The sequence below is a fragment of the Cololabis saira genome, chromosome 8, assembly GCF_033807715.1.
Source record: "Cololabis saira isolate AMF1-May2022 chromosome 8, fColSai1.1, whole genome shotgun sequence".
NCBI classification, from domain to species: domain Eukaryota; kingdom Metazoa; phylum Chordata; class Actinopteri; order Beloniformes; family Belonidae; genus Cololabis; species Cololabis saira.
Window position 1 is genome coordinate 10,273,771 of NC_084594.1, and position 15,080 is coordinate 10,288,850.

The 15,080-nt window shown below is 39.8% G+C and overlaps 1 protein-coding gene across 1 annotated transcript in view; it reads right to left on the reverse strand.

Moving 5' to 3' along the window:
* Nucleotides 1–15,080, reverse strand: part of LOC133449107 (zinc finger protein GLI1-like) — a 58,427-nt gene continuing 43,347 nt past the window's right edge. Inside the window, exons 5-15 of the mRNA XM_061728241.1 lie at nt 14,562–14,797; nt 12,987–13,088; nt 11,473–11,671; nt 10,141–10,300; nt 8,615–8,710; nt 8,207–8,347; nt 7,166–7,315; nt 6,286–6,450; nt 5,855–6,097; nt 4,736–5,036; nt 1–2,900 (exon numbers count right to left, since the gene is read on the reverse strand). Of these exons, the coding sequence (XP_061584225.1) occupies nt 304–2,900; nt 4,736–5,036; nt 5,855–6,097; nt 6,286–6,450; nt 7,166–7,315; nt 8,207–8,347; nt 8,615–8,710; nt 10,141–10,300; nt 11,473–11,671; nt 12,987–13,088; nt 14,562–14,797 (4,390 nt within the window). The 3' untranslated portion in view covers nt 1–303. The remainder of the gene's footprint in view (nt 2,901–4,735; nt 5,037–5,854; nt 6,098–6,285; nt 6,451–7,165; nt 7,316–8,206; nt 8,348–8,614; nt 8,711–10,140; nt 10,301–11,472; nt 11,672–12,986; nt 13,089–14,561; nt 14,798–15,080) is intronic.

The following is a 15,080-nucleotide window of genomic DNA, read 5'->3' on the forward strand; positions in this document are numbered from 1 at the left end:
AATAAAGGAACCTGTGTGACATTTGGCACAAGGCTTTGTATTAAAACTGACTTGTTTTTTTAAGGGTTTGCCTCAGAAAAAAATGAAGCTAACAGAGATGCTAACAGAGATGCTATGCTATAATGCTTTGGGGGAAACCCCAATTATGGCACAGAAAAAATATCGATATATATCGAGTATCGCCATTCAGCTAGAAAATATCGAGATATGACTTTTGGTCCATATCGCCCAGCCCTACTTTGAGCCAAAGGCATCGTTTGATTGTTACCCTAAAAGAGTGCTTAGCTGCCAAAGAGTCCTTTTTTAAGACAGAGTGTTCAGATACTTATTCTCCCCAGCCAGTGAGGTAAGCATGGATGTCATGTCCCCCACAGCCATGTTTGACAGGCCGGAGCCCGGAGCCAGGCTGACAGAAGTCTGTGGGGTGGTGAGGCGGGAGGAAGCCTGCGAAGAAGATCCTGGCTGGCCCGGGAGGGGATTATTGACCGGACTAAACGAAGAAGTATCAGCATCGTCGATGATGGAAGTGAAGTCTATACGGGCATTGTCCAAGTCTAGGTTTTCTAAGGCGTTGGAAATGGGGCCAGAAACTGGATAGGGAGTCATGGGGGAAGGCTTTGTTCCACCTACGGGGTCCAGGCTGGAACCCATACTGTGCTGCTGGTTGAGGCAAGGTCCATTTGCGGGTTCCATTTGTTTCCCCAAATCCATGTTTATTTGAGCAGAGTAGTACAAGTTGTTGTTGTTGTTGGAAGGGGAGAATATTTCGTTTTGAGGGTGCTGCGCGTGCTGGACCGGAGGAAGGCGGACGCCCCGTCTGGGGCTGGAGGTGGAGTGTCCGGGGCTGAGGTGGGGCGGGCTGCCCAGGTAGCCCGCCCCCGGTCCGGCCTGCGACAGGCTGTTCTGGCGGCTGAGGGGCTTCCGTCCCTGAGGGGGCCTGGGCACCTGCACCATCTCCTGATTGTAGCACGAGCCCTGAAGGCCCGCCAGCTGCTGCTCCTTAGACGTCACCGAGCCGGACACTCGGGCGTTCATAACCAGGTTCTGATTGGGGTAGGAAGGATACGACTGGTTGGAATAAAAGTTCTGATTCTGGTGTTGGGGACTCTGCTGCATCATTGCCGTCTGACAGCTCAAATTCATGTTGTCGGAAAGAGGAGGTGGTTTGATTCCACTCGGCTGCTGCTGCTCTTGTTGCTGCTCCCACATGAGCGCTTGCTGGGACTGCACGTAATTCCGCACCATCATCTCCTTCACCTGCATCATTGGGGTTTCCGACCTCTGGCCATCGGCCAGGGCAGAGCCGGCGCAGCCTAAGCTCAATCCCCCTCCTCCTCCTCCTCCTCCTCCTCCTCCTCCTCCTCCTCCACCAGGGAAAGAGTTTTGGTTCGGCCCTTGAAAGTCACAGGTGGGATTGTTCGAGTTCCTCATCATGACCTGGGCCGTCTGTTGTGGATAACCCTGCGCCTGCTGCAGGAGGATCTGTTGCTGCTGGAGCTTAGAGCTTTGACAGGACTCTCTATCGCCCATGCCAGGATGGAACTGCTGCTCGGGCTTTATGATGAGTTTGTGAGTTCCATCGGAACTGGTGTAGAGAGCCGTCTGGTCGTTGAAGTGGGCCTGTGTTTGCTGAGCCTGCAGACTGGGATCCGAGTACATCATCGTTTGCCGGTTCTGAAAAGCATGACCGGAAGTTTGGACTTGGTTGTGAGTCTCGTTCCAGGGACCTCTGGTGTCGCCACCTTGGCCAATACTTGGGTAATGGGGACCTGAAGGACTTAACTGGCAGGTGCTCATACTGTACTCAGCCTGTTGGAGAAGAGCGTTTGACATGCCCTCTGGTTGAGTGGGTCTCGTCTGGCCCATTAGATTTCCCCCAACCCTGGAGGCGACTTCCACGCCCTGGCCCTGGTAGTGTTGCTGCATGTTACCGGGATCAGGGCAGCTCAGAGAGTCGTGGCTCGGCGAGAGCTGATTTGAAATAGCCCCGTCGACTACAAGGGTCTGACTCTGTCTCTGGTAGCCCATGAAGTTTCTTTCTCCGGAGCTAATCATCATGGAACGATCCCTGCCGTCGACGGGGCCGAGGTGGGGCTCCATGCCCATGGCTTCCATCATGACGTTCTCCGTGATGCTCGGCGGCCGAGGGGAGTACATGTGACGGGCGAGGCTGCTGTCGGAGCCGCGGAGCTGCAGCGCATTCCTGCGGCCCATCATGGCCACGTTACTCAAGCTATTGAAGCGCTTGGGAAGAGTTTGCGGGTCTGCTACCGATCGAACCGGATCGCTGGCTCGCCTGGTGTTGTTCCCCGGAGCCTGGTGGGGGTAGATGACGCCCGTACCGTATTCTGTGTTGGCGCTGTGCCTGCGAGGACCGGCCGGATGAAGGAAAGGAGGCAGGGGCTGCCCCTGGTACTCGCTCAAAACACCTCTTCTGCCCGGAGTAACCGGCTGCTGCTCCATGTTGGGTAAAGGAGTAGGTGGCGGCCCGCCGGTCGCCGCAGCGTATTTAGCCTTCAGGCTGTATTGCTGAGCAGGCGTTAAATTAGGAAGGCTTGGTAATCCTCTCCCCCCGGGACACGGAGCGCCTCTGCGACTGCTCTCAGGAGAGAGGGGGTCTCTTCCAGCTTCTTCTGGGCTCAGAAGGTGACACCCTCCGCCCGTCGTTCCTCCCATTTGCGAGACCTCGCTAGAGCGCCGGCTGGACAGGTAGGGGGACACCATGGAGGAACGACGGCTCACGGTGTAGGCGGAGCTCAGGCTGCTGGTGCCGCTCCCCCTCCGGTCGTTGCTGGAGCAGGCGATCGTTCCTCCTCCCAGCTCGTGGTTGGACAGCTCCATAACGCGTCGATTAGACAGGATTGGAGAAGGTGCACACATTCCCATGTTCTCTCCTGGACCTGCCGATGAAAATCAACAGAAAATAGCCTAAGTTAATCTGTACAGATCCATGAAAGTATCACCATTTTATAGACAGTCCCAGAATTTATAATCAGTCACACTTCAAGGGAACTTTCCAGAGTTAAAACAATCCTAGGTCTATTATTAGACGGTTTGGGAGTATACAGGACTGTCTCAGAAAATTTTAATATTGTGATTTTTTGTAATGCAATTACGAAAACAAAAATGTCATACATTCTGGATTCATTACAAATCAACTGAAATATTGCAAGCCTTTTATTATTTTATTATTGCTGATCATGGCTTACAGCCTAAAAAAACTCAAATATCCTATCTCAAAAAATTAGAATATTCTGGGAATCTTAATCTTAAACTGTAAGCCATAATCAGCAATATTAAAATAATAAAAGGCTTGCAATATTTCTGTCTATTTGTAATGAATCCAGAATGTATGACATTTTTGTTTTTTTAATTGCATTACAGAAAATAAAGAACTTTATCACAATATTCTAATTTTCTGAGACAGTCCTGTAAACTTTTGTTGGGGACCAAAACAACCAGAACTGAATTAGTACAGAGAAATAATGAATTGAAGTGTTTACAGCAAAATGACAACAAAAATTAGGTACAATTGCTATTGTGAGCCTCTTACAAGGCTCAAAAACACAATTCCTCTTCAGTGAGGTGGATAGGGTCCTTACAGTAATTTTAACTTTGTAAATGTACAAAAAGTGTATAAAAAGAGCTGTTTGTGGCTTCTGCTTCTAACAATTTAATAATTCATCAAACAGTCCTATTTGTACACTTTGGGTACACATAGAAAGTTAAAATGACCTTACCATATCTGTAGGGATCAAATGTATGAATCATATCCACACCGTCACTTCAGTGAAATTAACTTTTTTTAAATTTCATCAGAGGCTTAAAATAGATATTATTTTTGGTCTGTTCTTACTCAAAACTGCTGTGACTCATGTCAGTTTGGTCCCTAATAAAGGTTTATACTCATTACTAAGCCTGTGTTGAAAAAAATCGATTTTCTGATTCTAAATCGATTCTCATATTAATTCCTAAAAATCGATTTGTATGTCTAAAGATCTTTTTTTTTTTTTATTAAAAAAAAAAAAAATATATATATATATATATATATATATATATATATATATATATATATATATTTTTTTTTTTCATCATTACATTTTTGCCTGGTGAACTTTAATCCCAGTAGTTTTGAAAATTCCTGAACTAAATGAACTTTTCTTTAGAGAAAATGCTGGACATTTCAGCTTAAATTTCTAAATGTTATATTAGTTCAATGAAGTTCATATTATCTATATTTACTAGAGCTTGTTTGGTTTCTCTGTTATCGGACATGGTTTATCATGAAATACCTGAAAAATGCCGGGTGCTTAATGGCAAGCTGTGTGTCTGGTGACAGAATAAATCAGACAAGCTAAAATAATTTGTTTGCTGCTTGAGCTGTTGCAATTTCTTTCTTTTTTTTCACTTTAAATGCCTATTTGAGTTATTTTATTTATATTTCTTAGTTATTTCACAATAATTATTGTGAAATTATTATTTCAATAGTTATTTTACGGTCATATAATCCAGGCAACACTAACCCAAATCAATATCGAATCGAATCAAATGGTGATAATCGATTCTGAATCTTAAGAATCGGAATCAAATAGATTCTTGACATTTGAATCGATACCCAGCTCTACTCATTACCATCTAATATTAAAGTTAAAGTTGTTTTAACGCCGAAATGTTCCCTCAACTTCAGCAGAAAGGTTTCTACTGTTACTGGTGGAAGTTTAATTGCAGTAGATACCAGAAATGGCAGGAAGTTTGTTGCCCGTGCAGCGTCCAGGTGGGGTGGGCCTGCGGGTTTGCTTCAGCTTGTCAATCTTCAGGTTCTCCAGCCTTTTCAGAGCCTGAGCCGACATTCCCATTGTTCCCGGCTCCCCTCCACCGCCTCCAGCCAGAACTCCATCTTCCAACCCTGTTAGATCCTCCAAGCTGCCCGCTGCGTTGAGGTTCATTTCCACACCGCTGTCATTGTTGTTGGTGCTCCCCAGCGGGGAGCGCTCGCTGCTGCAGGACGACTGACCGCCAGGGCTTGGCTGGGATTTCTGACAGACGAAGGGAACCAAACAAAGATTTTTTTCACCATGTACTACAAACTGGAGTTAGGCTAAACCTGGGGTCGGCAACCCAAAATGTTGAAAGAGCCGTATTGGACCAAAAAAACAAAAAACGAATATGTCTGGAGCCGCAAAAAATTAAAAGTCTTGTATAAACTTTTTTTTTCATTATGCACTTCAAGAAAAAAGTCGAAATTTTGAGAAAAAAGTCAAAATGTCAAGATTAATGTTGAAGAAAAAAGTCGAAATGTTGAGAAAAAAGTCGAAATGTCGAGAAAAAAGTCGAAATGTTGAGGAAATAGTCAAAATTTCATGAAAAAAGTCGAAATGTCGAGAAAAAAAATAAAAATTTTGAGAAAAAAGTCGAAATGTTGAGATTAATTTTGAAGTACAATCTCGAGAAAAAAGTCAAAATGTCGAGAAAAAAGTTGAAATGTCGAGAAAAAAAAAAAATTTTGAGAAAAAAGTCGAAATGTTGAGATTAATTTTGAAGTACAATCTCGAGAAAAAAGTCAAAATGTCGAGAAAAAAGTTGAAATGTCGAGAAAAAAAAAGAAATTGAGAAAAAAGTCGAAATGTTGAGATCCATTTTGAAGTACAATCTTGAGAAAAAAGTCAAAATGTCGAGAAAAAAGTCGAAATGTCGAGGAAAAATTCAAAATGTCGAGATTAAAAAAGGAAAAAGAAGGAAAAAATGACTTTTTTTTTTTTTCAAACATTTTTGAGAAAGCTCCAGGAGCCCCTCGGGTTGCCGACCTCTGGGCTAGACATAAATGTACACACTGAAGTGATCCTCAGTAACTCACCAGAGCAGTCTCGGGGGCCAGTAGTTTGCAGTCTTCTCTGCGTGTCTCTTCTTTCTCCTGCAGGAGTTCAGAGTTCGGGGCGCCAGGAGTCATGGCTAAGCCTGGGAGTCGGGGGCCGGTGTCTCCTCGATGCTTCTTGGTGATGTGGGCCTCGGGGCCGTGCACCGTCTTCACATGCTTGCGCAGGGAGCTTGGATCAGTATATCGTTTAGTGCAACCAGGGATCTTACAGACGTAAGGTTTCTGAAAAAGAGCACAGCATCTGTGAGTACAGAAAACCAGAATTCTACTACGTTACAGCTATGTTACTCATAAAATGTTATCATTCTTTATTATTACACTAAAATACACAGTTTTTTTTTTTGGTACAGTAAAAGCTTTTCTGTTGTTTTTATTTTCATTGACAAATAGTTCACTGTATATTGCAGTACCTCATTGGAGTGAGTTCGGTTCTGATGCTTAGCCCGGTCTGAAGCGTTGGAGAAGGCTTTGTTGCAGCCTTCATGTTCACACACATATGGTTTCTCCCCAGTGTGAGAGCGCAGGTGGGTCTTCAGATTCTCCAGGCGAGAGTAGGCCTTATTACAGCCTTCAAACTAGAATCAATCAGAATCAGAATCAGAATCAGATTTTATTGGCCAAGTTTGAACATTGCCCGACAAGGAATTTGACTCCGGTAATTTCGCTCACTGTACCCAGATTTAAAAAATAGGAAACAGTAAATAAACGAATGTGGCACTTTTAACATATATACAATTAAAAAAACTGAAAGTTGCAGCAGTATGAGGTAGGCTCTAAATAAAATATGTACAATTTTTAAAAGTGAAAGGTGCAGCAGGTGCAGCAGTATGAGGCAGACATGATCATTGTTGGTGCATTGTTACAGCACGTGATAGTGCCATTAAATCACTGTTATTATTGTTATTGTCATTGCACGGTGATGGATTTCTCTGACAAAAGCATACAAAATAGCTTACAACGTGTTGCAGTAAAAACAGAATTATAAATATACGACCCTCATGCACCTTATCATAACCATCCAAGCCCTTGCTCAGTGTGAAGTGAAGCTAAAATACTGTAAAACGTACTATTGTCTGCTTTTATGGGGGGAAATTAGATTTCTACAAAGCTACACAATGAAAAAATGAAACTAATAATATTAGCAAAGATGACAGACCCATCTTTTTTTTTTGGACACTGAAATTTAAATGAGTATTGATGGAAACATCACTGCTGATCAATGCTTTTTGGGCTTGTAATACGAGTGAATAAAGAAAGGGGGAGATGGATTAGTCTTTGTTTGCTACTCACAGTGCACTTGTGTGGCTTCTCTCCGGTGTGTCTGCGCATGTGAACCACCAGCATGTACTGGGCCTTGAACGGCCTCTGTTCTCGAGAGCACTCCTGCCAGTGACACACGAACTCCTTCTTCTCTCCGTGGATGTGCTCGTTGTTGATGTGCTGAACAGTACACAGAAAAATACTTCAGTCAAATGCTTTGCCTGTGTTCAATAGACCCAGTAGATGTTCTGTTCATGGAGAGACTAGATAACAAATGCTAAACGTTGTTCAAGTCCACGGTTTGCTGAAGCGTTTGTGTCTAGGGCTGGGTATCGATTCAAATGTCAAAACCGATTCGATTCCGATTCTTAAGATTCAGAATCGATTATCAGGATTCGATTCAATATTGATTTGGGTTAGTCTTATAAAAATGTTTTCAGTTACCTGAATTATATGATTGTAAAATAACTAGTTAAATAATAATTTCACAATAATTAATGTGAAATAACTAAGAAATAAATAACTCAAATAGGCCTTTCAATATCCATTTAAAGTGCAAAAAAAAGAAGGAAATTGCAACAGCTCATGCAGTAAACAATTAATTTTACCAGTGTCCCTGGCTTTTAGTGACCCCTCTTGGAGCATTTTATCGAAAGAAAAGTTCATTCAGTTCAGGAGTTTTAAAAACCAGCGCTTTATTAACGCTACCGCTGCTTTCTGACGCCATGTTCATTGTTTGATAGTTTCACACCAAGTGCATGTGTGAAATAAATGATGTGACTACTGGGATTAAAGTTCACAGGGCGAAAATGTAATAATGAAAAAAAATAATTATTAATTAAAAAAAAAAAATCAATAAAAAAAAATAAAAAAATCGATCTTTAGACATAAGAATCGATTTTTAGGAATTAATATGAGAATCGATTTTGAATACGAAAATCGATTTTTTCAACACAGGCCTATTTGTGTCATTTGTCTGTCCTGCCAGAGGTGCCAGTCAGGTTACACATAGTTTTTGTAAGCTTGTGCTGTTGGTATGAGACACCTGCCGCCAGACTATGAACTCCTTACATGAACTAGCTGGTCCTGCGTGTCGAACTCCTTGTTGCAGCTCTCCCACCGACAGTTGGTCTCATAGACGGCCTCCGGCTCAGGCTTCCCATCGTCCTTGTCCAAGTCATCCCTGCCGTCCAGCAGGCCCAGCAGAGGGTCCTGCACGTTTGTAGAAGAAGAAGCACGTGTTAGTTTGAGTTTATTATGTACGTTTATCTTAGATTTAACCTACAGCTGATGTGATAGCAGTTTAACACCGAATATTGCTTCATGAACTCTCACTGCAACGTTTGGTGGGAGTTGGAGTCTGACCTCAACTCCCCGTTGTTGAATCGTTGACATATGGCCCACACAAATGCTTTTAAATTGATGCGTGTGCGTGCGATGGTATTAAATGTAAATATTACTAATGAGGCAACACTGCACCTGCGTGCCAGTGGAAGAAGGACTGGCCACGTCTCCCTCCGACCTCTCCTCCAGCGTCTTCACGTTGATGCCGTCCAGCCCAGGTTCTGTCTTCAGCTGCAAAACAACACACAAGCAATAGATTTTGTCTTCATTATTCTGTCTCTGCGCCTTTGGATTATTCTTGACATCAGTGCTGCAGTTTCCCATCATTTTATGCTGTTATATAAAAATGTTATTAAAAAAATGCATTTATTTATTTCCAGTTGTGTGTTTACGCGATGATATACAGGACTGTCTCAGAAAATTAAAATATTGTGATAAGGTTCTTTATTTTCTGTAATGCAATTAAAAAAAGAAAAATGTCATACATTCTGGATTCGTTAAAAATCAACTGAAATATTGCAAGCCTTTTATTATTTTAATATTGCTGATTATGGCTTACAGTTTAAGATTAAGATTCCCAGAATATTCTAATTTTTTGACATAGGATATTTGAGTTTTCTTAAACTGTAAGCCATGATCAGCAATATTAACATAATAAAAGGCTTGCAATATTTCAGTTGATTTGTAATTAATCCAGAATGTATGACATTTTTGCATTACAGAAAATAAATAACTTTATCACAATATTCTAATTTTCTGAGAAATTAGAGAAATTAGACACTTCCATGCTCCAATACAACATTTAAAGGAACATTTTGGCCGGAGGCAGCTGACTGCATGTTGTCTCCACTATAGCTCTGTGAAGTAGTTTAATAGTTGTTGGTTCTTGAGATAGTCCCATCAAGGATACGAAGTTGCAACTAGATCAGTGGTTCCCAACCTTTTTTCCTTGTTCCCCCCCTACTTGTGTCTAAGACCAGCCAGGCCCCCCCGACCCGTACGTACTAGCACCAAAAGAGTCTTTAATTGAAAAAATGAATATTAATTATGTTTTTTTGATACATTTCTCTTTGGTTTACCCTCTATACATATGACTTTGTTTTTCTCACCTTAATTTTGTGTCACCAATGTATAAAATACGCACAAAAGGACATAACAGGACATAAAAATATTTCTGAAAAATGTCTCTTTTAATATGAGACCAACATTTTTTAACATTTTTCCTTTAACAACCTGTTGGAGTAGATTAAATGTTGAGTAATGATATAATAATAAGTAATGAAATAATTTGCTGTGTTTGTCACCAGTGTATAAAAAACACAAAAAATATTCAAGACATTCATAAATTATTCCTAACAATGTCTTATGAATGACTTATAATTTTTACAACTGCATAATTTCAAAGCAGACAAAGTTTTGCGCCCCCCCAGAGATCTCTAGCGCCCCCCAAAGTTAGTTTTGGCTAGTTTTAGCCGTAAATAGGGACAAGTCACTACGAGAGCTACTGTAGACGGTGCTCCCCAAAAGTAATCAAATGTTCCTTCAAATGCAACTGAAACTGATGTTTAAACATCATTTTTCTGTCAGCTGTCAGAAGCAGAAGGTGCACGGATACTGGATTTACTCAGTGTGTTGTGAAGCGAGTTAGAGGACAGTCTTACATGTCCATGCTTGGGCGCGGCGTGGAGTCGAGGGTTGTGGGGAGGTAAACGAGAGGCTTGGCAGGGGCCCGGCGGGCCCAGAGGCGTCCCCCCTCCTCCGTACATGGAGCCCTGCTGTCGGGACTGGCAGTTCATGTTGCTGGAATAACCCAGCGACGGACTGGGGACAGAGAGAGGAGACATAGCAGTTCAAGATGTTGGAAATTATTTTTTGGGGGGGATAGTCTATTGTAAAACAGCAAAATAAAGATAACTGCATACTGTTTGCTCTGATTATCTGAAATCATCCTACTCTTGTTGCTAAATGAGAATAAGTGATGCTGATTCAAAAACAGGGCATATACTCAGATTACACTGCAAAAACTAAAAATATTACCAGGAATATTTGTCTTATTTTTAGTTAAAATGTCTCATTTTTAGTCAAAAAATCTCATTACACTTAAAACAAGAGTCATTACCAGAAAAATAACTTGTTATTTGACAATTTTCCCCTGTTTCAAGTAAATTTTCACTTGAAATAAGTAGAAAAATCTGCCAGTGGGACAAGATTTATCTTCTCATTACAAGCAAAAAAAATCTTGTTCCACTGGGAGATTTTTCTACTTATTTTAAGTGAAAATCTACTTGAAACAAGTTAAAATTGTTGTTTTTTTTTTCCAGTGACGAGTCTTGTTTTAAGTGTAATGAGATTTCTTGTCTCATTGTCTCATTTTTAGTCAAAAAAATCTCATTACACTTAAAACAAGACTCATCACTGGAAAAAACAACAATTTTCACCTGTTTCAAGTAGATTTTCACTTAAAATAAGTAGAAAAATCTGCCAGTGGAACAAGATTTTTTTGCTTGTAATGAGATGATAAATCTTGTCCCACTGGCAGATTTTTCTACTTATTTCAAGTGAAAATTTACTTGAAACAGGTGAAAATTGTCAAATAACAAGTTATTTTTCTGGTAATGACTCTTGTTTTAAGTGTAATGAGATTTTTTGACAAAAAATGAGACATTTTAACTAGAAATAAGACAAATATTCTTGTTAAGATTTTGAGTTTTTGCAGTGTACTCTCTGCACATCACATAGTAATCATTTAAGTCTACATCAGTGGTTTCCAGCCAGACATGCCTGCCATTTAAGGGCGGGCACCAAAGATCACAAAAGGTGTACAAAGTTTTCAATGACCCACAGTTACACCCGTGCTTAGATGTGATTAGAGGTCAGAGGTGCACGCCCACACGGTGGCTGTTACTCATGAAAAGACTAAAGCAACAGACTTTTTTGTTGCTTTTACTGAATATTTATGTGTTTTATATGCATATGAAAGAGAGATACGGTACCTCATGGCGCTCACAGAGAGATGACCGTAAGAGCTGGCGCCGTTGGGGTTGCAGCGAGAGTTAACGAAGGCCACGAGAGAGTTGGGCGAGGTTCGGATGACCGTCTGCAGGTCCACACTGGCGTCAGACAGAGGAGAGATGGACAGCGCTCTCTTCTTACTCAGCTTCAGCATGGAGCGAGGGGTGGAGAACCTCGAGCCTAAGATGATAAAAAGAGTCAGGGTTAGTGAATTGGTATGATGCATGCTACTTTTGAATGTTTTTTTTTTTATAACTTTATTTATAAGATTTTTCAACATTTTTTAAGACAAACAACCCTACATATATCCCACCCTCCCCAGTTCCCACATACAAAGAAGATAATAGCAGTAAAACATAATATGTAAACAAGGAAGAAAAAATAAAATTAAATATCAACAATTGATGTTATAATGACCATGATTTTTTATTTTATTATTTTTTCATTGTCTTTTTTTCTTCTGTGCATGATGCTTGTCTTTCTTTTTTAGCTACTTTTATTATGGTGATTGTTTTTTTTTTTTTCATTGACTTTTTTTCCTTCTCTACTGTGCTTGATGCCTTTCGTTTTAGCTACTTTTATTATTGATTAACATGTCTTTTAATTACTTTTATATTGACATACTTTTATATGTCAAGAAGAAGGGTATACACTGTATATATGTATTATTATTATTATTATTATTATTGTTATTGCTACTATTATTCTTTTATATATCGGATACTCTTATATTGCAAGAAGGGGCCGGACTAGATAAGCATTTGCTTCTTCCTGTCCCTTCTTGAACAAAACTGGTTGTGCTTTATTATTATTGTTGATGTATGTGTTTTAAATTGTTTTGTTCAAGATGAATAAAGATCAAATCAAATCAAATCAAATCAAAACTATTTTTTTTTAAATTTAAAAAGTAAAATGAAGTACACAAATAAAATACCATTAGTAATAATAACAACAATAATGATGCAAAAATAAATAAATAGATGAATAACACATAGACGGTTAAGGGTTACACATTAGTCCAAACATTTGTTAGTAGTACAATTGAGGGTTTCCACAAATCCGAGTAACACTGTAAACATGACAAAAATAATACTAAGCTACATCATGGAAAGACAGCGTAAGGACAAATTCTAAGAAAGGGGACCAGGCCTTTATACATTTTTGGCGAGATTTGAACCTGTTGTATCTGAGCTTTTCTAAAGGTATAAAAGATATCACATCTTTGACCCATTCCGTGAATGTTGGGGGTTTGTCAGATTTCCAATTGCGGAGGATAAAAGTCTCCGGGCTATGAGAGAAGAAAATGCAATAAAATTGGCTTGAGGAGGAAACTGGTGCATCGTCCGTGGAAACTCCAAATATAGCAGTCATAGGGATAGGTTCAATAATTATATGACAAATGGTCGAGAAAGCATCGAAAATATTCTTCCAAAATGACGTCAGAGACGTGCAACCCCAGAACTACTTTTGAATGTTTAACCATCTCCTTTCTTACCGTCACCTGAGCCGATCTGATCCGAGCCGGGCTGGACCTGACAGAAGCTGTGATGTGATGACATGATGTTGTTTTGGTTACAGTAGGGGGTGCTATTGCAGCCTGTGGGATATTAAAAAAGATCAGGGTTAAAAAAAGCTCAATCACAGAACAGCCAGTGTGAAAATGTTGAACATTTTCAGCAACGGATGATGCTGATATTGTTAAAAAAAAAAAAAAAAGGAAAAAGAAACATGCATTGGTTTTGCAGGAATGAGTCAAACTAGCAGTCGCTTCATTTGAATCCAAGATAGAGCCGAAACAATTTAACTTTTCTGCTGATATGTGGAGTGATATTTATAATCTGGACTTCTCTCAAAGTCACAAAATAGTTAAATCAGTGAGACAATTTCTATGAAGTAAAAGAAGTAAAAAAACAACAATAACATCAGAGTTTCATACCAGCAATGACATCACCATGTTTATAATAATAATTATATAAAAGCAAAAACATAATGCCAACCACTAAACCTGGACATGTTTTATTGAAATAGATGTATTTAGTCTTTAATTTACCTTAAGGTGACTGACTCATTTTAAAATCTTTGCTGTGTTTTTAAAATCTACACTGCAAAAACTCGAAATCTTAACAAGAATATTTGTCTTATTTCTAAGACAAATCTGACTAAAGACAATCTGACTAAAAATGTCTAATTTTTAGTCAATTTTCACCTGTTTCAAGTAGATTTTCACTTAAAATAAGTAGAAAAATCTGCCAGTGGAACAAGATTTTTTTGCTTGTAATGACAAGATAAATCTTGTCCCACTGGCAGATTTTTTCTACTTATTTCAAGTGAAAATTTACTTGAAACAGGTGAAAATTGTCAAATAACAAGTTATTTTTCTGGTAATAACTCTTGTTTTAAGTGTAATGAGATTTTTTGACTAAAAATGAGACATTTTAACTAGAAACAAGACGAATATTCCTGGTAAGATTTTGAGTTTTTGCAGTGTAGAGGAACAACAAGATAAAGTTTTGCTGTGTTTTTAAAATCTACACTGCAAAAACCCAAAATCTTAACAAGAATATTTGTCTTATTTCTAGTTAAAATGTCTCATTTTTAGTCAAAAAATCTCATTAAACTTAAAACAAGACTCATCACTGGAAAAAAAACCAAAAATTTTCACCTGTTTCAAAAACAAATTTCACTTGAAATAAGTAGAAAAATCTGCCAGTGGAACAAGTTTTTTTTGCTTGTAATCAGAAGATAAATCTTGTCCCACTGGCAGATTTTTCTACTTATTTCAAGTGAAAATTTACTTGAAACAGGTGAAAATGGTCAAATAAGTTGTTTTTCTGGTAATGACTCTTGTTTTAAGTGAGATTTTTTGACTAAAAATGAGACATTTTAACTAGAAATAAGACAAATATTCCTGGTAAGATTTTGAGTTTTTGCAGTGTAGAGGAACAACAAGATAAAGATCTCAGCCAATTTCTTTAGTGGAAAGTTCTGGTTTCAGGCTCTCAGGTATCCTCGACTCCTAATCAATAGCTGCTGTGGGATGAGGAGGGTGTAAACAGACACTGTGACTCACCATCTGTGGGCGGCATGCCCCTGTGGGCCATCATACTGTGCGGTGGAGGAGCCTGGGGGGGCCTCATGTATTGATCCAGGCAGTGGCCGTTCCCCTGGCCGGGCCCCGACCCCGATCCGTGAGTCATGTTGGCCATGGGATTGTACATGGCGTGGCATTCCTGGGGAGGGCCGTCGAGGTGCGGGGCGCGCAGCGAAGACACATCGCTGTAGGGAGACTGGTCTGATGATACTAGGCTGGAAATAAAAGAAACATTTTGAATTAGCACCACTACTCTAGTACAGTCTTTGTATAAACGAACACTCAAAATCCTTGATAAGAAATCAGTACATTTTCATCATTGTCCAATACTAAAAAAATATAACTTGTTGAGTTGGAAAAATATGATAAAATATGTAGATGTTTGTCTTATGCACAATATTATATACGGCCTGACTTCTCCTCCATTCAGACACTTTGTCAACATTAGAACAACTGCTGATCGGTTCACAAGAGTTGCAGCAAGAGGGGATTGTATTA